Genomic DNA, 20,976 nt, shown 5'->3' on the forward strand with positions numbered 1-20,976 from the left:
ACCCAAATCAGCATCTGCAAGTGTCTCTAATGGGGCAAAGAGCAACTATCTGTGGTGGAAAATAGCATGGGGAAAAGGTTTAACCCCATCTTCCCTAAAATCATGGTCCCAAGCCCATAAGGGTCCTTTGCTCTCATTTTTAGAGAGAGAAAAAGATCCTGGGAGTTTTATTCCCAGGATCTGGGCATCTCATCCACTTGAGCCTTGTGACCACTGAGTTCTGGATCTAGGTTGTGTGGCTTCCTGTCCACTTGGAAAGCTGATGTGCTACACTGCACAAACACCCTTTAAGTGCTGATAAGGGAAACTACCAATCTGGGCCCAAACCCCAAAAAGAACAGCATAGGGAGGAGGGAATTTTAGTCTTCTTTTTCCATACTGAATGGGAGAGCTTCTGGAATTGGTATTGGGTGTCTACCATGATGTCACATATGCTCATTTTAAGATGCTAAAGACTGTTAGGGGCTCTGTCTTCCTTTGCTGTGTCATCCTGAGCTCTATGATTAATTATGATGAATTAATACTAATTAATCCCCCACTGTTTTAGCTTCAGAGAGGTCAAAGCTCTCATAAGCTTTTTGCATCTTGAAGGAAGGGGGGGCAGGAATTAAGGCTGAAGAATACATCCTTCATGGTGGACATCACCCGACCTTTATCCTCCTCTGGCAGATGTTAGGAACTCAAAGAGGGTCCTCCCCAGTCCAAGAGTATTCAGGACAGGCACAGGACAATTGGAGCATCAGAGCATGATGTCGTGGATATTTGGAAAAAAGCCCTCTCATTTGAATGTCAAAGAGGACAAAAACATTTTACAAAAACAGACAAAAACAGTCAAGTCCCAGTGTTTATAGAAAGCTTTCTTTTATAATTTACAAAGTCATTTCCCCCCCTGCATACCTGGGTATTTAGAAACCTCTGCTTTGTTTGTGAGTGGCTCTATTCCATTACCCACTTTTGCATACAGGATCGAGTTTGCTATTAGAAGGTAAGATAAAATAATGAAACCATGGACATTCATCCTGGAATAATCAATCCATGTTTCTGTTTCTCCTGTTTACTTTTTTAAATGCACAAAAGGAGATTCTTCTCTTTTGGGAATTTTTGTTGCATTTGGCATTTTGTTGAAGTTCTCATAGCCTGAAACAGGCTGCTTCTAAAAATCCTTTTGCTCTGTCTTTGCTTCTAAACTGGGGAGGGTGTGTGTGTGTGTGGGGGGGGGGCTGTGCTAACAACAGATGATACTTACTTAAGCACATACTTTTGGTTTGAGATAGCGTTAGATGAAGTTGTAAGTACGCATTTAAATGTACTTCATGTGAAATTCCTTGGATTCTTGGAACTTTTTCGGCATTGACTGTCTAGGCTCATGGGAAAATTTAGATATCAAAAGAGTGGTATACTGCAAGCAAAAAAGTGTGGGAAAGTCAACACAAGGTATGCGGCATGTATGAAGAAGGAAACGGTGCCTTCTTGCCAGTGCAAAGGATAGTCTTAGTTCAGAACCCACTGCAAGGAATCCTGGAGCACAACTCTTGGATTTCCACCCCAAAATACAAGTGTAACTTGTAACTCAGGGCCAAAGTACACATTTTTAAAGAGTTGGGTTCAAGATCCTCACTCCATGGTGGATGCTGCACAGCAAATGTATAACAGGCTGCAGTCCTTCTAAAGCAGTGGTGGCGAACCTATGGCACGGGTGCCAGGGGTGGCACTCAGAGCCCTCTCTGTGGGCACATGCAGAGTTTGTCATGTGGGGGGAAACCCCCCCCCCACATCTAGGCTGGCCTGGGCCGCTGGGCTCGATTATTAGCATTAAACCTAAGATCTAGTTTTGGGGAAGCAGTGTAGGTTACCCTGTTAAGCGCTGTTAAACCCCACTGATTTTCATGCGAAGAACTAAAGCACGATCCTTTACCTGGGAGTAAGCTCGATTGCTGGCAATGGGGCTTGCTTCTGAGTAAACCCTCCTAGGGTCGTGTTTAAAGAGTTGCAGGTTGCTTCAAAGCAAAGCCACCGACTACCACCAAGCTTACTCCTGAGTAATGGATGCTTTGGAGCCAACCGTTTTTTCTAAACTAAAACCTCAGTATTCAGGTTAAATTGCCGTGTTGGCACTTTGCGATAAATAAGTGGGTTTTGGGTCGCAATTTGGGCACTCGGTCTCGAAAAGGTTCGCCATCACTGTTCTAAAGGAATCCCTTCTCCTTTTTCCTGTTCAAATGCATGCCGCTCAAGCAGTGATTGGAGCCCATGGAAACAATCCAGGTTGCTTTTGCGCCTTCACACAAAGACGTTTCTCTTTTTTTCCGGAAATCCCAGGTTGAAAGAAATAAAACTGGCAAACTTGTTTTGGGAATGAGACTTGTGCTGTTTTGGGAATGAGACTTGCCCTCAAAAAAAATCCCAGTTTTGTATTGCGTCCGACACCTGTTACATTTGCCCTGTGCAAAATCCATCCACAGGAAACAGCAAAAACAGGGAATAGCTCCCCCCTTGAGCCCTTCCTCCCCTGTTGCAGCATTTTGAGCCCATAAGGACTCTCTTTTGTTTTTTAAAAGCCATTCACCATAGTTGCAATGTGGCTGCAGGAACTTTGTTTAAAAAACTGTTGTTTGGCCCCCACAGAAGAGTGTGCTAGCGGCTGGCCTGCTCCTCTTCAGGGTAACTTTACAGGGAACACAAGTTGTCTACACTCTGGGGGCCAGAAATAGAATGCTGATGTGAAAAAGGGACTCAGTAATATGTGGACCTGGTACAGCATACACTGCCCAACATAATATATGTTGGCCTGAGAGTTGGTGAATGATTTCTATGGGGAAGGTAGATTTGCTACGGGGTGTGTGTGTGTGTGTGTGTGTGTGTGTGTGTGTGTGTGTCTGAATTGTGCCAGTTTTTTTTTAAAATCAGTGCTTACTTGATTTTTCTCTGCTGGGTCAACATAGCTGCCCAAATCTGTTTTGTTCATATCATCCCTGTTTACTGCAGCACAACTAGTTTTGCTGACACATTATTCTAGTTACCATTCCTCAGGGTTTCTTCTGGTCCCAATCAGATGCCTTTTAGGAGAATATGGATACATATGCACACAATTATTATTATTTTTTTTGCAATTTAGGGCCGCCAACTATCTGGAGAAAAAAAGCATCCAGGCCCTATAACAGAAGCTTAATGGAAGGTTATTTAGGAGGTGATATTATTTAACTCCATGCCAGGGAAAGCATCGACTACACATTTCTGCTCGTTAAGTCTCTGTTCCAGGGGCAAGGCATTTTTCCCTCTCCAGGTTGTTGGCAATCCAAGTAGAATTGCAACACAATGGGAGCGAGCCGAGCAAACCGCAGCCGATGACTCTTCAGAAGGGAATCCCAATTATGATGTTAAATGCATCTACACCCACACACTGACATCACTGGGCAAGCAGCCAGGGAGCTGCTGGGGCTGATAAGCTCTGTATGAGAAATTTCCACCATAAGTTTGTTCCATGCCTAACAATTAATCAGACAAAGAAAGGGATCCCCTCTCATCTGTTAGGGTTGCTAATTTCCCCACTGGCCACAAGCAGGGGAAAGAAGAAGAAGAAGAAGAAGAAGAAGAAGAAGAAGAAGAAGAAGAAGAAGAAGAAGAAGAAGAAGAAGAAGAAGAAGAAGAAGAAGAAGAAGAAGAAGAAGAAGAAGAAGAAGAAGAAGAAGAAGAAGAGTTTTGGATTTATATCCCCCCTTTCTCTCCTGTAAGGAGACTCAAAGGGGCTTACAATCTCCTTTCCCTTCCCCACCCCCCACAACAAACATCCTGTGAGGTAGGTGGGGCTGAGAGAACTCTGAAGAACCGTGACTAGCCCAAGACCAACCAGCTGGCATGTGTTGGATTGCACAAGCTAATCTGGTTCACCAGATAAACCTCCACAGCTCAAGTGCAGAACGGGGAATCAAACCCAGTTCTCCAGATTAGAGTGCAACTGATACAGATTAGAGTGCAAACTGTCTCTCATTAATACCCCAGTGTTAGAGATATGCTTAACTGTAAGTCTGTCAGCTCCATCTCCTCCTCTGTTTCATTACATGTCTCAGTTACAACTACATTTTAATGTTGGAACATATCCTCCAAATAAACCTACTTGGCTGAGAGTCACTTTCAGATGGGGGTAATTGTGAGTTATACACAATCACATAATTGCAGGACATACAGAGCCCATGAAAGGGGCAAACAGCCCCCAGTGGCTGTTTCTAGTTGCAAAGATGTCCAGAACACTAAGACACCCCCCACTAGTAGCACTCAGCAACAGAGTGATTTGTAAAAGCGAGTCCCCCTGTGCAGTGGTGGGATTCAGCTGGTTCGCACCACTTTGGCAGAACCGGTTGTTAAAATAGGGCTTGTAAACAACTAATTGTTAAATTATTTGGATCCCACCTCCAGAACCAGTTGTTAAATTATTTGAATCCCACCACTGCCCCTGTGCACATATTTATATACATTGTAATAGATTAGCCATCAACAGAACAAACAGTAACCAGAGATCAAGTTCATTCAACATATCTATCATTCATCATGTGAGATTCATATGGCCATCTAGCTGAGCATGTTAAAAATGGTTCTTTAGCCCTATCCAGCACTGCAGATTTTATAGCTACAATAGAGGGCAGGATGTGTTGTAATCTAGCACTATGTCCCATGTATACCAGCCCCAAATGAGATCTGCCCATAGCTGGAATTCAAAACCACGAAGACATTCTGTTTGCAAATTTCTTGCTGCAGTGGTTTAATTATATTTAGTAGCAAGGCCTATATTTAGCAGAGAAAAGGGCAGAGTCAACAACAAATATTTTTAAAGGGATGTTTGGGGGAACTCTTAAAAAATCCTCCTGGGTCTATTTTTAAAAAGTATAGTAGGGTCTTATTCCTACACCCATCAAATTGCTGGAGGAGGTGGGCAAGTGGTAATGAGTATATTATTTTAAACTATGTTTAGATAACACTGAGGGGCAAAACAAGCATTCTGAAAAAAAAATGTGTCCTGTAAAAGTTAAGGCAGAAACCGTATGGTAAATTCAGAAGAATAAGCACACTCCTGACAGAAGAAGGCCAAATGCTGCAGTTGGATCTCGTACAAACTATGTGCAATTTAAATTCCTACTCACCATTTGGTTCAATATACACCATTAAATATCTCAGAATGAAATTCAGTTGTTCATTCAGTTGACATTTAGCTAGCTAGCCATTACAACTTGTGGAGGCTCCTGAATCTGCAGAAGCAACAGAGGACATGGATATCTTTGCACTCCCCCGCGCCACCGCGCAGAGATGAGTCTTGGAATCAGTTCTTTTCTGTGGTTTTTCCCCCCTGCCTTTGAACTGATTTTTACATTGTGGACATACATAGTCAAGCGTCTGCACTCTGTGTCCTGTGTAGCAGTCACATGGAAATTCCTCAGTTCCCACACATGAAGTACCTGATTCAGAAAGCAAATGCAGCATGCATGGAGAAATGGCTTCAGCCAGCCTCCTGTGTTGCTTTCCTGACCTGTCATGATCCTGAAGGCATTATTTGTCCTGTTGGGGAAACCCACCTGAAAGTGTCCACATTCTTTAAGACTTGAAGTCAGACGGGCAACATGTGATAGCATTGCGCTGCGTGATTATCTGGTTCTCGAGGGTTTTTTATTATTAAGCTACTGCTAAACATGAACCACATGCAGATTTCAGGACACATTAATTTCAAATGTGTGAAAATGCGGTGATTTGATTAGCACTTAGGATGAATGAAAAGAAATGCGTGGATCGGTTTAGAATTATATTAAGCTATTATGGACAGGAAGTCAGGTCAAGACATTTGGCTGCCTGGGGCTGCCAGCCTGCCACCACAGGGCCAAACTAGAAGTGGCAGACCCATCTCTAGGCCTCATTCCGCAAATGCAGAATAATGCACTTTCAAACTGCTTTCAGTGCTCTTTGAAGCTGTGCGGAATAGCAAAATCCACTTGCAAACAGTTGTGAAAGTGTATTGTCGAAGGCTTTCACGGCCGGAATCACTTGGGTGCTGTGTGGTTTCCGGGCTGTATGGCCGTGTTCTAGCAGCATTCTCTCCTGACGTTTCGCCTGCATCTTCCTCTGTGGCATCTTCCTCTGAAGATGCCAGCCACAGATGCAGGCGAAACATCAGGAGAGAATGCTGCTAGAACACGGCCATACAGCCCGGAAACCACACAGCACCCAAGTTGTGAAAGTGGTTTCAAAATGCATTATTTTGCATGTGCGGAAGGGGCCTAAGTGTAGATCTGGATCTGACCCAGTCTTTTACAACTAGGAGGAAAGGGAGGGAGCAGGGACAAGAAAATGACATCATGCTGATAGTTTTACCATAGAGGTGGGGAGATCCCAGAGCATCATGCCATTGTGGTCACCTCATTTTTGGGTGTGCAGCAGAAATGATGTGATTATTCAGTCATCCCCACATTTCACCCCCGCTGCCTTGTATCCATTTTGTTGTTGTTGTTGCTGCTGCTGCTGCTGCTGCTGCTGCTGTTGTTATTTATTAAACTTAATAGATCGCCCTACCCCTGGAGGGCTCAGCTTTTTAAGCTGGATCCTTCATTTGTATGGGACTGGGGCTGACCCACAATTTAAAAAACAGTTCTTTTATGCAGAATGCTGATTTGCTGACATTTATGTCAATCATGCACAACAGCATATGTTGAGCTGATAATTGTTTACCTTTATACTACAGTGCACGGTAATAATTTAAACAGTAGCGTGGAAGTTGTCTCTTACAAAAAATAAAATCTCTGCTGTTAATGGAAGTCTGAAGCTTTTATAAAATCTATGCACAAGGACAGCAACTTCGGTAGGAGTCCACATGCTGAAATAATTACTGTTTCAAGAGAACAAAGGACAGGGTATGTAACCTAGGCATGGAAGATGTGATGTAAGGAAAACTGGGATGGGTCTGTACTGTAAACAGGCTCAGGGTTTTGCAGTGGAAAAGTTACTGCCAGGGGCTTGTAGTTGTTGTTGTTTGCTTCTTCGTATACAAGAGGTGAAAAGTTCAGAACACATTTTGTCCATTGGAGAAGAGAGTGCTGAAGACATTGGGGACTCTCTCTAAAACTGCTTTGTTTACAGATCCACAAATTTAAATGCAGAGAAAAGGAAGCAGAGTACAGTAAGCATGCCATGTTAATTCTGCAGAAGAATTATGTCCTGTCCATAACTTTTGTCTGCAATGGAGATTTGAGGTTGAAAAGAAGTCCTGCTGGGGGAAAATCATCAAGCAGTTCAGTCTACCAGTTCTTCCCGGGGTTGGGGGGGGGGGGGGGGGCATTTTGTTCTTGTATTACTTTGCTAAATTTGCTGAGATTTTACCCTGTTCTGACCTATACAGTCCAAAAAGTCCTAAAAGTTAAGTTGAGCATAAAATAGCGTGACCTGTTCCCAGGCCACCTCATAGCTCAGAAGGACAAACATATGTGCAACAGACACCAAACCAACTGGCCAAATGAAGCTGGGCTGACAGATAATGAATCATGTATCTTCTCCCCCAGTCTCCCTGACTGATGATTTAATTCATTCTCCTCATCTCCACCCACCCTCTCAAAGTGGCTGGATATTACAAGTTCCTAGGAAAAGTCAGGGGGCAGTGCAAGCTGACTCATCAAATGGAGCAGCCCTACACTAGTTCACTAAACTTTGATCCTTTCCAAATGAAAAAAGCAGAGGCAGAGAACACTGGCTTGCAGGATTAATATCTGAAGCATCCCGGAATGGAAAATGACTTCTGTCTGGACTGATGCATGTTTTCCCTTGGCCTCTGTCCTGAAAATTCAGATGTGGCTCTGGGGAAGCCCGTGACTGCCAAAGCCATCTTGGACATCCCAGGACCCCCTTCCTAATGATGAGCTGTCCCCAAGAAGCCTGCTTGGAAAGAAACAGCTTCCTACTTATGAATGTAGATGAAAGGGAGAGACTGAAAGACATTCTAGCCCTACTAGATTTTTATCTAATACAAAATATTGTGTACAATTGTGGCTTTAACCTGAGTGAGACCAGAAAGCCCAATATTGTTTCAACTACACATCAAGCCCTGTTCAGGTCCATGTGATTCATAGGCCCCTTCTGCACATACACTTTCAATCCACTTTGGATCAGGACTGTGGCATGCAAAAAAAGGGGATTTGGCCTCTCCCCTTAGCCATTATCCTGACCTGAAATTGGGAGGGGGATTTACCTTGTTGGGAGGCTTCACATACGCTGATAGGTTAAATGAGGTTTCCTCAATGAGGCAAATAATACTCCCATTCACAATTTAGTTAAGAAAGTAGCAAGGGAAAGGGAGGCCTAAACATTCTCTCCCAGTCCCAGTATGAATCAGGCCCCATGTGTCTTCAGACTGTTCCCAGGAGGGAACTACACATCTGACTACTCACATGATCTTCCCCACATAGCTGCTATTTGAGATCCTTTCAAATGAGCAATGGGCACTTGCCCATTCATTGACTTTGGTTCAAAAAGGAGGATGCATTACTGGGATGTTCAGAAAAAGGGCAGAAAGTCAGACTTTTTATAATACAGAGTTACTCCAGTCTGAGCCTTTTGATTCCAAGTGGGTTAAGAATGGGTTAATTTTGAATAGGACTGCACTATTAGTGTTTATACTAGACCTGGCTGACCCCATGGAAAAACACATTTGGCAATATATATATGTGGTACATTTTTTTGAGAATTCAAAAGAGGCAAAATTTTAGATTGTTGCCAGTAGAGGACTGCATCATGATTCTGGTTTTCATTTTGGTAGCAAGTATTTCTTCAAATGACTTTGCACTGGCCATGAATGAAATAAAACATGGGTGCTGTGTGGTTTCCGGGCTGTATGGCCGTGCTCCAGCAGCACTCCCCCCTGACGTCTCGCCCGCATCTGTGGCTGGCATCTTCAGAGGAGCACGGCCATACAGCCCGGAAACCACACAGCACCCAAGTGATTCCGGCCGTGAAAGCCGGACATTGAAATAAAACATGTTTATAAATACATAAACAAAAGTCTTCTCTGGAATAGGAAGGTCAATTAACACCTATGAATCAGCAGTTTTCATTCCATTTTATGGTTCTCCTATTTTCGCAATTCAGCTCCTTTACATTGCTTGTTGTATGTTTTGCACTATTCTAGTATATGTATTATACTATTTTAGCGTATTGTACACCGATCTTGTAATGCAGTTTTCTTCACTGTTGAGTGTATGTCTTTATACTGTTCTTGAACTATTTTAACTGTCTGTTTTGAGCATGAGAGAGAAAGGTAGATTACTAAAGAACTGGGGAAAATAAGTAAATGCAGTTGAGCCTTTTATTCTTTCCAGGTCAATAGCATAGCACTTCCTGCTTGTTCTAGACTCTGGCCTAGCCATTAATTTTAGGTATTCCGGTCTTGGAAAAACTCCAGGACTGCCTACAGAGAGAGCCTCCCATAGCCCCCAGTTCAGCTCTGGCACTGAATTCCATCAGCAACTTAAAAGCATGACCCAAAGGCACATCCTTCCTTGACTGATATTTCATTGCTAATTTATCAAGGCGGTTTGAAATGGAAGATGGATACTGTATACTCGGATTGCACTTGTGCTTGCTTGCAAAATGGACGGGACTCAGCTTGTTCTTGCAGGTCTGAGCAGAGCTGCCAAGGCCTTGTGAACCAAACCCTCTTTTCTTCCAAACTGGGCTTACCTTTACTTGGTTGACTTCGGAGTCATCAAACTTGAAGCCTGGGATTCTCCTCTCGCTGCAGACCACGCCCACGTCCTCAGTGTGTTTGCAGTCTGATACACCCCAACCGTTGGAGGTACATTCGGCCAGCGTAGCCTCTTTGCCTGTACAGTAGACATTGTCCAACCAGATTCTGCCTGCAGAGAAATAAGTGTGCCAGTCAGAATATCGCATATGTGTGCAGCTAACATGACTGAACAATCATACATTTTCCCCCATAGAGTCCTGACAGTAACCTTGAGGCCAGCTTCTGGATCTAGATAGGCACCTTTGAATGGTTGCCTGCAATCCACCATGGCCAGCTCCCAGAGGACCACTTCAGTACTCCAAAGATCTGCTGTTTGTTGGGAGGAGACTCAAAGACTTTGCTTCATTGGGAGTATTTACATAGCTATTTAGTGCCCTAGTGCATGAGTGAAGAAAAGAATATAAGGCAAGGGACAGTTAGTTGCCAGTCCTGATGACCACAATCCCAGAGCCAAGACATTAACAACCAGTTTGTTCTTTAAGCGAGGATTTAGCTCTATTTTGCAGGGTTGTTATAAGAATTACATCAGCAAGCAAAATCTACAGTATGAAACACATCACAGCACTTTATGTAAATGCTATGCATGATTGTCTTTTGACAGTTTAGCTGATTTTTAATGGAATGTTAATAGGGTAGACATCATTTTGTAATAAAAGAGACTAAGATGATGATAAATGGAATGGTCTGGTAGGCACTTTTCATTAAAGGAATAGGTTTTATTGTCTTTGAATTGTTGTAATTTTGTTGCATTGTTTATAATGCATTCTATACTATTTTCCTTTGTTTATTTTTTCCTAATTTTATCATCAGACTTGAGTTTTAGTGAGAAAAGCAGACTATGAATAAACAAAATATCCAGATTTCAATATATCTGCCTCGCTTCCTCCCATGGCAGTCTTCAGGATGACGCAAGGGATAATTGACAGAAATCCCTTTTGCTGGGCAGAAGGTTAAAGCAAGCAAAAGCAATGCAAACCGTCTTCCTGTCATTAAAAGAACAAGGGACTTACCGTCTCCTTTGCCATATTTGGAACTGGGGATCCAGGATACAGCTTCTTGGTAGCCCAGCTGCCTGCAGACCACATTGGCAGCACTGATGGAGAAATCATCATCACATACGGTGCCCCATTCCCCATTGTAGAAGACTTCTACCCGCCCTTCATTGTGTTTCTTCTTGGTCCCAACCAACCGCACCTGGATTTTGGGAGCATGAGTGGCCTGACTGGGTTGGTCTGGCGAATGTTCATATTGAGCAAGGCTCAAGGGGCTCAAGTAAACAGAGAGGAACAGCGCAAACAAACAGTGGTTAAAAGTAAGGTCTAGGGACCTCTCCATTTCTTTTTTTTTTCAGCAGCTGCAAGTCTCCTGGGAAGCCAAAGTCCTTTACCAACAGAGTTCTGCAGAGGGCTGGGAGGCAACTTGGCTGGTTTGCTGGAAGGAAAAAAATGAAGTCTGTGAGATGTCAAGCTCGATACGGGAGAACAGAAAGCACCCTGGTATCCCTCCATTGTGCTTGTATCCAATCTCATCCCAACCTCTTGCTTCCGGCTGTACTGATGGGGCCAGAGGGAGGACAGGAAGCAGCCAGACACTCTCCCACTGTGCCTTCTCAGATTCTGCTGGACCCCTCCTTCTAAAGCCCACCACTGAAATGAACAGAATGAGACAGAAAGCAGCAAGGCCCCCTCCAATATGCCTGGATCCAGTTCAGCTAAGAGCCTGGTCCCTTCACCTATCAATTGCTACTAATGAAGCCACCAGAGAGAGCAGAGAAGTGGCCCGGCATCCCTTCATCATGCCTGAGTCCTGCTTGTCCAGCTGGGAAGCCACTCTTCTAGGAATGTTTGTAGCAATTTGAATGAGTTGGATCTAGCCAGCTTTTTTACTCAGGCTCAATTGCCCTCTGTATTACAGGTGCATCCCACCAGAGGTATAGCTGGGCCAAACTGCCTTCGGGTGCATTACTGTAATTTTCCACTCTTACGTCTCTATGCTCTTCGATCGGCGCTTCCATTCCTACACTTACTTTAGTTCTTTTCATTTCGTGAGAATTCTTTCTTGAGGGTCTTTGTATTGCGTTTAATTTCAGTAAAAACTGTCTCTAATGGAATCCATACTTCCCAGGAGACCTTGTGAACTCCCAAGGTCTCCTCTAACTGTAGTTCTTCGAAATGCCGTTTTTACCGTAAACAGGCCTTCTTGCCGCCTGAAAAAAGTTCTTCAAAAAAGCAGCGAATCCAAGCAAGTGTGGGAAGGCTAAAATTGCGGAATGCGCGCTGCAGGGGGCAGGGAAGGGGGGAGGGGCCTGGGGGCAATTTTCTGTGCCCCCCAGGCGTGCGCCTGGTGCACAGCGCACCCCCCATCCCCTTGTACCTTCGTGACTGCATCCCACAAAACTTGTCTATGTGCAGGTCTTATGTCAAGGGCTGCCAGGTTTATGGTGGGCTGCCATTCTACCATCACAGGATACTCTGCACTTGTTGAGCTACAGCAATCATTTGCAACTAGATTGCCTTGTTTCCACAGGAAAACTTCTCATGACAAATTACTGTTATAGGCCGTTTCCGCACGGCCTCCTTCCGCCCCCACGCCGCCAAGAGTGCGGGCGGCGTGGGGGCGAAGCGGAGGCCGGCAGACGGCAGGCGGCTCCGCACGGAGCCGCCTCTGCGCCCTCCCCCGCCCCACTCACGGTGGGGGGGGGGGGGGGTGGGGGGGGGGGGGGGTGGGGGGGGGGGGGGGTGGGGGGGGGGGGGGGTGGGGGGGGGGGGGGGTGGGGGGGGGGGGGGGTGGGGGGGGGGGGGGGTGGGGGGGGGGGGGGGTGGGGGGGGGGGGGGGTGGGGGGGGGGGGGGGTGGGGGGGGGGGGGGGTGGGGGGGGGGGGGGGTGGGGGGGGGGGGGGGTGGGGGGGGGGGGGGGTGGGGGGGGGGGGGGGTGGGGGGGGGGGGGGGTGGGGGGGGGGGGGGGTGGGGGGGGGGGGGGGTGGGGGGGGGGGGGGGTGGGGGGGGGGGGGGGTGGGGGGGGGGGGGGGTGGGGGGGGGGGGGGGTGGGGGGGGGGGGGGGTGGGGGGGGGGGGGGGTGGGGGGGGGGGGGGGTGGGGGGGGGGGGGGGTGGGGGGGGGGGGGGGTGGGGGGGGGGGGGGGTGGGGGGGGGGGGGGGTGGGGGGGGGGGGGGGTGGGGGGGGGGGGGGGTGGGGGGGGGGGGGGGTGGGGGGGGGGGGGGGTGGGGGGGGGGGGGGGTGGGGGGGGGGGGGGGTGGGGGGGGGGGGGGGTGGGGGGGGGGGGGGGTGGGGGGGGGGGGGGGTGGGGGGGGGGGGGGGTGGGGGGGGGGGGGGGTGGGGGGGGGGGGGGGTGGGGGGGGGGGGGGGTGGGGGGGGGGGGGGGTGGGGGGGGGGGGGGGTGGGGGGGGGGGGGGGTGGGGGGGGGGGGGGGTGGGGGGGGGGGGGGGTGGGGGGGGGGGGGGGTGGGGGGGGGGGGGGGTGGGGGGGGGGGGGGGTGGGGGGGGGGGGGGGTGGGGGGGGGGGGGGGTGGGGGGGGGGGGGGGTGGGGGGGGGGGGGGGTGGGGGGGGGGGGGGGTGGGGGGGGGGGGGGGTGGGGGGGGGGGGGGGTGGGGGGGGGGGGGGGTGGGGGGGGGGGGGGGTGGGGGGGGGGGGGGGTGGGGGGGGGGGGGGGTGGGGGGGGGGGGGGGTGGGGGGGGGGGGGGGTGGGGGGGGGGGGGGGTGGGGGGGGGGGGGGGTGGGGGGGGGGGGGGGTGGGGGGGGGGGGGGGTGGGGGGGGGGGGGGGTGGGGGGGGGGGGGGGTGGGGGGGGGGGGGGGTGGGGGGGGGGGGGGGTGGGGGGGGGGGGGGGTGGGGGGGGGGGGGGGTGGGGGGGGGGGGGGGTGGGGGGGGGGGGGGGTGGGGGGGGGGGGGGGTGGGGGGGGGGGGGGGTGGGGGGGGGGGGGGGTGGGGGGGGGGGGGGGTGGGGGGGGGGGGGGGTGGGGGGGGGGGGGGGTGGGGGGGGGGGGGGGTGGGGGGGGGGGGGGGTGGGGGGGGGGGGGGGTGGGGGGGGGGGGGGGTGGGGGGGGGGGGGGGTGGGGGGGGGGGGGGGTGGGGGGGGGGGGGGGTGGGGGGGGGGGGGGGTGGGGGGGGGGGGGGGTGGGGGGGGGGGGGGGTGGGGGGGGGGGGGGGTGGGGGGGGGGGGGGGTGGGGGGGGGGGGGGGTGGGGGGGGGGGGGGGTGGGGGGGGGGGGGGGTGGGGGGGGGGGGGGGTGGGGGGGGGGGGGGGTGGGGGGGGGGGGGGGTGGGGGGGGGGGGGGGTGGGGGGGGGGGGGGGTGGGGGGGGGGGGGGGTGGGGGGGGGGGGGGGTGGGGGGGGGGGGGGGTGGGGGGGGGGGGGGGTGGGGGGGGGGGGGGGTGGGGGGGGGGGGGGGTGGGGGGGGGGGGGGGTGGGGGGGGGGGGGGGTGGGGGGGGGGGGGGGTGGGGGGGGGGGGGGGTGGGGGGGGGGGGGGGTGGGGGGGGGGGGGGGTGGGGGGGGGGGGGGGTGGGGGGGGGGGGGGGTGGGGGGGGGGGGGGGTGGGGGGGGGGGGGGGTGGGGGGGGGGGGGGGTGGGGGGGGGGGGGGGTGGGGGGGGGGGGGGGTGGGGGGGGGGGGGGGTGGGGGGGGGGGGGGGTGGGGGGGGGGGGGGGTGGGGGGGGGGGGGGGTGGGGGGGGGGGGGGGTGGGGGGGGGGGGGGGTGGGGGGGGGGGGGGGTGGGGGGGGGGGGGGGTGGGGGGGGGGGGGGGTGGGGGGGGGGGGGGGTGGGGGGGGGGGGGGGTGGGGGGGGGGGGGGGTGGGGGGGGGGGGGGGTGGGGGGGGGGGGGGGTGGGGGGGGGGGGGGGTGGGGGGGGGGGGGGGTGGGGGGGGGGGGGGGTGGGGGGGGGGGGGGGTGGGGGGGGGGGGGGGTGGGGGGGGGGGGGGGTGGGGGGGGGGGGGGGTGGGGGGGGGGGGGGGTGGGGGGGGGGGGGGGTGGGGGGGGGGGGGGGTGGGGGGGGGGGGGGGTGGGGGGGGGGGGGGGTGGGGGGGGGGGGGGGTGGGGGGGGGGGGGGGTGGGGGGGGGGGGGGGTGGGGGGGGGGGGGGGTGGGGGGGGGGGGGGGTGGGGGGGGGGGGGGGTGGGGGGGGGGGGGGGTGGGGGGGGGGGGGGGTGGGGGGGGGGGGGGGTGGGGGGGGGGGGGGGTGGGGGGGGGGGGGGGTGGGGGGGGGGGGGGGTGGGGGGGGGGGGGGGTGGGGGGGGGGGGGGGTGGGGGGGGGGGGGGGTGGGGGGGGGGGGGGGTGGGGGGGGGGGGGGGTGGGGGGGGGGGGGGGTGGGGGGGGGGGGGGGTGGGGGGGGGGGGGGGTGGGGGGGGGGGGGGGTGGGGGGGGGGGGGGGTGGGGGGGGGGGGGGGTGGGGGGGGGGGGGGGTGGGGGGGGGGGGGGGTGGGGGGGGGGGGGGGTGGGGGGGGGGGGGGGTGGGGGGGGGGGGGGGTGGGGGGGGGGGGGGGTGGGGGGGGGGGGGGGTGGGGGGGGGGGGGGGTGGGGGGGGGGGGGGGTGGGGGGGGGGGGGGGTGGGGGGGGGGGGGGGTGGGGGGGGGGGGGGGTGGGGGGGGGGGGGGGTGGGGGGGGGGGGGGGTGGGGGGGGGGGGGGGTGGGGGGGGGGGGGGGTGGGGGGGGGGGGGGGTGGGGGGGGGGGGGGGTGGGGGGGGGGGGGGGTGGGGGGGGGGGGGGGTGGGGGGGGGGGGGGGTGGGGGGGGGGGGGGGTGGGGGGGGGGGGGGGTGGGGGGGGGGGGGGGTGGGGGGGGGGGGGGGTGGGGGGGGGGGGGGGTGGGGGGGGGGGGGGGTGGGGGGGGGGGGGGGTGGGGGGGGGGGGGGGTGGGGGGGGGGGGGGGTGGGGGGGGGGGGGGGTGGGGGGGGGGGGGGGTGGGGGGGGGGGGGGGTGGGGGGGGGGGGGGGTGGGGGGGGGGGGGGGTGGGGGGGGGGGGGGGTGGGGGGGGGGGGGGGTGGGGGGGGGGGGGGGTGGGGGGGGGGGGGGGTGGGGGGGGGGGGGGGTGGGGGGGGGGGGGGGTGGGGGGGGGGGGGGGTGGGGGGGGGGGGGGGTGGGGGGGGGGGGGGGTGGGGGGGGGGGGGGGTGGGGGGGGGGGGGGGTGGGGGGGGGGGGGGGTGGGGGGGGGGGGGGGTGGGGGGGGGGGGGGGTGGGGGGGGGGGGGGGTGGGGGGGGGGGGGGGTGGGGGGGGGGGGGGGTGGGGGGGGGGGGGGGTGGGGGGGGGGGGGGGTGGGGGGGGGGGGGGGTGGGGGGGGGGGGGGGTGGGGGGGGGGGGGGGTGGGGGGGGGGGGGGGTGGGGGGGGGGGGGGGTGGGGGGGGGGGGGGGTGGGGGGGGGGGGGGGTGGGGGGGGGGGGGGGTGGGGGGGGGGGGGGGTGGGGGGGGGGGGGGGTGGGGGGGGGGGGGGGTGGGGGGGGGGGGGGGTGGGGGGGGGGGGGGGTGGGGGGGGGGGGGGGTGGGGGGGGGGGGGGGTGGGGGGGGGGGGGGGTGGGGGGGGGGGGGGGTGGGGGGGGGGGGGGGTGGGGGGGGGGGGGGGTGGGGGGGGGGGGGGGTGGGGGGGGGGGGGGGTGGGGGGGGGGGGGGGTGGGGGGGGGGGGGGGTGGGGGGGGGGGGGGGTGGGGGGGGGGGGGGGTGGGGGGGGGGGGGGGTGGGGGGGGGGGGGGGTGGGGGGGGGGGGGGGTGGGGGGGGGGGGGGGTGGGGGGGGGGGGGGGTGGGGGGGGGGGGGGGTGGGGGGGGGGGGGGGTGGGGGGGGGGGGGGGTGGGGGGGGGGGGGGGTGGGGGGGGGGGGGGGTGGGGGGGGGGGGGGGTGGGGGGGGGGGGGGGTGGGGGGGGGGGGGGGTGGGGGGGGGGGGGGGTGGGGGGGGGGGGGGGTGGGGGGGGGGGGGGGTGGGGGGGGGGGGGGGTGGGGGGGGGGGGGGGTGGGGGGGGGGGGGGGTGGGGGGGGGGGGGGGTGGGGGGGGGGGGGGGTGGGGGGGGGGGGGGGTGGGGGGGGGGGGGGGTGGGGGGGGGGGGGGGTGGGGGGGGGGGGGGGTGGGGGGGGGGGGGGGTGGGGGGGGGGGGGGGTGGGGGGGGGGGGGGGTGGGGGGGGGGGGGGGTGGGGGGGGGGGGGGGTGGGGGGGGGGGGGGGTGGGGGGGGGGGGGGGTGGGGGGGGGGGGGGGTGGGGGGGGGGGGGGGTGGGGGGGGGGGGGGGTGGGGGGGGGGGGGGGTGGGGGGGGGGGGGGGTGGGGGGGGGGGGGGGTGGGGGGGGGGGGGGGTGGGGGGGGGGGGGGGTGGGGGGGGGGGGGGGTGGGGGGGGGGGGGGGTGGGGGGGGGGGGGGGTGGGGGGGGGGGGGGGTGGGGGGGGGGGGGGGTGGGGGGGGGGGGGGGTGGGGGGGGGGGGGGGTGGGGGGGGGGGGGGGTGGGGGGGGGGGGGGGTGGGGGGGGGGGGGGGTGGGGGGGGGGGGGGGTGGGGGGGGGGGGGGGTGGGGGGGGGGGGGGGTGGGGGGGGGGGGGGGTGGGGGGGGGGGGGGGTGGGGGGGGGGGGGGGTGGGGGGGGGGGGGGGTGGGGGGGGGGGGGGGTGGGGGGGGGGGGGGGTGGGGGGGGGGGGGGGTGGGGGGGGGGGGGGGTGGGGGGGGGGGGGGGTGGGGGGGGGGGGGGGTGGGGGGGGGGGGGGGTGGGGGGGGGGGGGGGTGGGGGGGGGGGGGGGTGGGGGGGGGGGGGGGTGGGGGGGGGGGGGGGTGGGGGGGGGGGGGGGTGGGGGGGGGGGGGGGTGGGGGGGGGGGGGGGTGGGGGGGGGGGGGGGTGGGGGGGGGGGGGGGTGGGGGGGGGGGGGGGTGGGGGGGGGGGGGGGTGGGGGGGGGGGGGGGTGGGGGGGGGGGGGGGTGGGGGGGGGGGGGGGTGGGGGGGGGGGGGGGTGGGGGGGGGGGGGGGTGGGGGGGGGGGGGGGTGGGGGGGGGGGGGGGTGGGGGGGGGGGGGGGTGGGGGGGGGGGGGGGTGGGGGGGGGGGGGGGTGGGGGGGGGGGGGGGTGGGGGGGGGGGGGGGTGGGGGGGGGGGGGGGTGGGGGGGGGGGGGGGTGGGGGGGGGGGGGGGTGGGGGGGGGGGGGGGTGGGGGGGGGGGGGGGTGGGGGGGGGGGGGGGTGGGGGGGGGGGGGGGTGGGGGGGGGGGGGGGTGGGGGGGGGGGGGGGTGGGGGGGGGGGGGGGTGGGGGGGGGGGGGGGTGGGGGGGGGGGGGGGTGGGGGGGGGGGGGGGTGGGGGGGGGGGGGGGTGGGGGGGGGGGGGGGTGGGGGGGGGGGGGGGTGGGGGGGGGGGGGGGTGGGGGGGGGGGGGGGTGGGGGGGGGGGGGGGTGGGGGGGGGGGGGGGTGGGGGGGGGGGGGGGTGGGGGGGGGGGGGGGTGGGGGGGGGGGGGGGTGGGGGGGGGGGGGGGTGGGGGGGGGGGGGGGTGGGGGGGGGGGGGGGTGGGGGGGGGGGGGGGTGGGGGGGGGGGGGGGTGGGGGGGGGGGGGGGTGGGGGGGGGGGGGGGTGGGGGGGGGGGGGGGTGGGGGGGGGGGGGGGTGGGGGGGGGGGGGGGTGGGGGGGGGGGGGGGTGGGGGGGGGGGGGGGTGGGGGGGGGGGGGGGTGGGGGGGGGGGGGGGTGGGGGGGGGGGGGGGTGGGGGGGGGGGGGGGTGGGGGGGGGGGGGGGTGGGGGGGGGGGGGGGTGGGGGGGGGGGGGGGTGGGGGGGGGGGGGGGTGGGGGGGGGGGGGGGTGGGGGGGGGGGGGGGTGGGGGGGGGGGGGGGTGGGGGGGGGGGGGGGTGGGGGGGGGGGGGGGTGGGGGGGGGGGGGGGTGGGGGGGGGGGGGGGTGGGGGGGGGGGGGGGTGGGGGGGGGGGGGGGTGGGGGGGGGGGGGGGTGGGGGGGGGGGGGGGTGGGGGGGGGGGGGGGTGGGGGGGGGGGGGGGTGGGGGGGGGGGGGGGTGGGGGGGGGGGGGGGTGGGGGGGGGGGGGGGTGGGGGGGGGGGGGGGTGGGGGGGGGGGGGGGTGGGGGGGGGGGGGGGTGGGGGGGGGGGGGGGTGGGGGGGGGGGGGGGTGGGGGGGGGGGGGGGTGGGGGGGGGGGGGGGTGGGGGGGGGGGGGGGTGGGGGGGGGGGGGGGTGGGGGGGGGGGGGGGTGGGGGGGGGGGGGGGTGGGGGGGGGGGGGGGTGGGGGGGGGGGGGGGTGGGGGGGGGGGGGGGTGGGGGGGGGGGGGGGTGGGGGGGGGGGGGGGTGGGGGGGGGGGGGGGTGGGGGGGGGGGGGGGTGGGGGGGGGGGGGGGTGGGGGGGGGGGGGGGTGGGGGGGGGGGGGGGTGGGGGGGGGGGGGGGTGGGGGGGGGGGGGGGTGGGGGGGGGGGGGGGTGGGGGGGGGGGGGGGTGGGGGGGGGGGGGGGTGGGGGGGGGGGGGGGTGGGGGGGGGGGGGGGTGGGGGGGGGGGGGGGTGGGGGGGGGGGGGGGTGGGGGGGGGGGGGGGTGGGGGGGGGGGGGGGTGGGGGGGGGGGGGGGTGGGGGGGGGGGGGGGTGGGGGGGGGGGGGGGTGGGGGGGGGGGGGGGTGGGGGGGGGGGGGGGTGGGGGGGGGGGGGGGTGGGGGGGGGGGGGGGTGGGGGGGGGGGGGGGTGGGGGGGGGGGGGGGTGGGGGGGGGGGGGGGTGGGGGGGGGGGGGGGTGGGGGGGGGGGGGGGTGGGGGGGGGGGGGGGTGGGGGGGGGGGGGGGTGGGGGGGGGGGGGGGTGGGGGGGGGGGGGGGTGGGGGGGGGGGGGGGTGGGGGGGGGGGGGGGTGGGGGGGGGGGGGGGTGGGGGGGGGGGGGGGTGGGGGGGGGGGGGGGTGGGGGGGGGGGGGGGTGGGGGGGGGGGGGGGTGGGGGGGGGGGGGGGTGGGGGGGGGGGGGGGTGGGGGGGGGGGGGGGTGGGGGGGGGGGGGGGTGGGGGGGGGGGGGGGTGGGGGGGGGGGGGGGTGGGGGGGGGGGGGGGTGGGGGGGGGGGGGGGTGGGGGGGGGGGGGGGTGGGGGGGGGGGGGGGTGGGGGGGGGGGGGGGTGGGGGGGGGGGGGGGTGGGGGGGGGGGGGGGTGGGGGGGGGGGGGGGTGGGGGGGGGGGGGGGTGGGGGGGGGGGGGGGTGGGGGGGGGGGGGGGTGGGGGGGGGGGGGGGTGGGGGGGGGGGGGGGTGGGGGGGGGGGGGGGTGGGGGGGGGGGGGGGTGGGGGGGGGGGGGGGTGGGGGGGGGGGGGGGTGGGGGGGGGGGGGGGTGGGGGGGGGGGGGGGTGGGGGGGGGGGGGGGTGGGGGGGGGGGGGGGTGGGGGGGGGGGGGGGTGGGGGGGGGGGGGGGTGGGGGGGGGGGGGGGTGGGGGGGGGGGGGGGTGGGGGGGGGGGGGGGTGGGGGGGGGGGGGGGTGGGGGGGGGGGGGGGTGGGGGGGGGGGGGGGTGGGGGGGGGGGGGGGTGGGGGGGGGGGGGGGTGGGGGGGGGGGGGGGTGGGGGGGGGGGGGGGTGGGGGGGGGGGGGGGTGGGGGGGGGGGGGGGTGGGGGGGGGGGGGGGTGGGGGGGGGGGGGGGTGGGGGGGGGGGGGGGTGGGGGGGGGGGGGGGTGGGGGGGGGGGGGGGTGGGGGGGGGGGGGGGTGGGGGGGGGGGGGGGTGGGGGGGGGGGGGGGTGGGGGGGGGGGGGGGTGGGGGGGGGGGGGGGTGGGGGGGGGGGGGGGTGGGGGGGGGGGGGGGTGGGGGGGGGGGGGGGTGGGGGGGGGGGGGGGTGGGGGGGGGGGGGGGTGGGGGGGGGGGGGGGTGGGGGGGGGGGGGGGTGGGGGGGGGGGGGGGTGGGGGGGGGGGGGGGTGGGGGGGGGGGGGGGTGGGGGGGGGGGGGGGTGGGGGGGGGGGGGGGTGGGGGGGGGGGGGGGTGGGGGGGGGGGGGGGTGGGGGGGGGGGGGGGTGGGGGGGGGGGGGGGTGGGGGGGGGGGGGGGTGGGGGGGGGGGGGGGTGGGGGGGGGGGGGGGTGGGGGGGGGGGGGGGTGGGGGGGGGGGGGGGTGGGGGGGGGGGGGGGTGGGGGGGGGGGGGGGTGGGGGGGGGGGGGGGTGGGGGGGGGGGGGGGTGGGGGGGGGGGGGGGTGGGGGGGGGGGGGGGTGGGGGGGGGGGGGGGTGGGGGGGGGGGGGGGTGGGGGGGGGGGGGGGTGGGGGGGGGGGGGGGTGGGGGGGGGGGGGGGT

At 64.3% G+C, this 20,976-nt stretch overlaps 1 protein-coding gene across 1 annotated transcript in view; it reads right to left on the reverse strand.

Annotated features, from left to right (window-relative positions):
- The window catches only part of LOXL2 (lysyl oxidase like 2), a 51,041-nt gene extending 39,837 nt beyond the window's left edge, over positions 1–11,204 (reverse strand). Inside the window, exons 1-2 of the mRNA XM_048512629.1 lie at positions 10,783–11,204; positions 9,706–9,881 (exon numbers count right to left, since the gene is read on the reverse strand). Coding sequence (XP_048368586.1) covers positions 9,706–9,881; positions 10,783–11,107 — 501 coding nt within the window. The 5' untranslated portion in view covers positions 11,108–11,204. The remainder of the gene's footprint in view (positions 1–9,705; positions 9,882–10,782) is intronic.
- Positions 11,205–20,976: the final 9,772 nt, after the last annotated feature.

This window comes from Sphaerodactylus townsendi, linkage group LG12, assembly GCF_021028975.2.
Source record: "Sphaerodactylus townsendi isolate TG3544 linkage group LG12, MPM_Stown_v2.3, whole genome shotgun sequence".
Taxonomy (NCBI): Eukaryota; Metazoa; Chordata; class Lepidosauria; order Squamata; family Sphaerodactylidae; genus Sphaerodactylus; species Sphaerodactylus townsendi.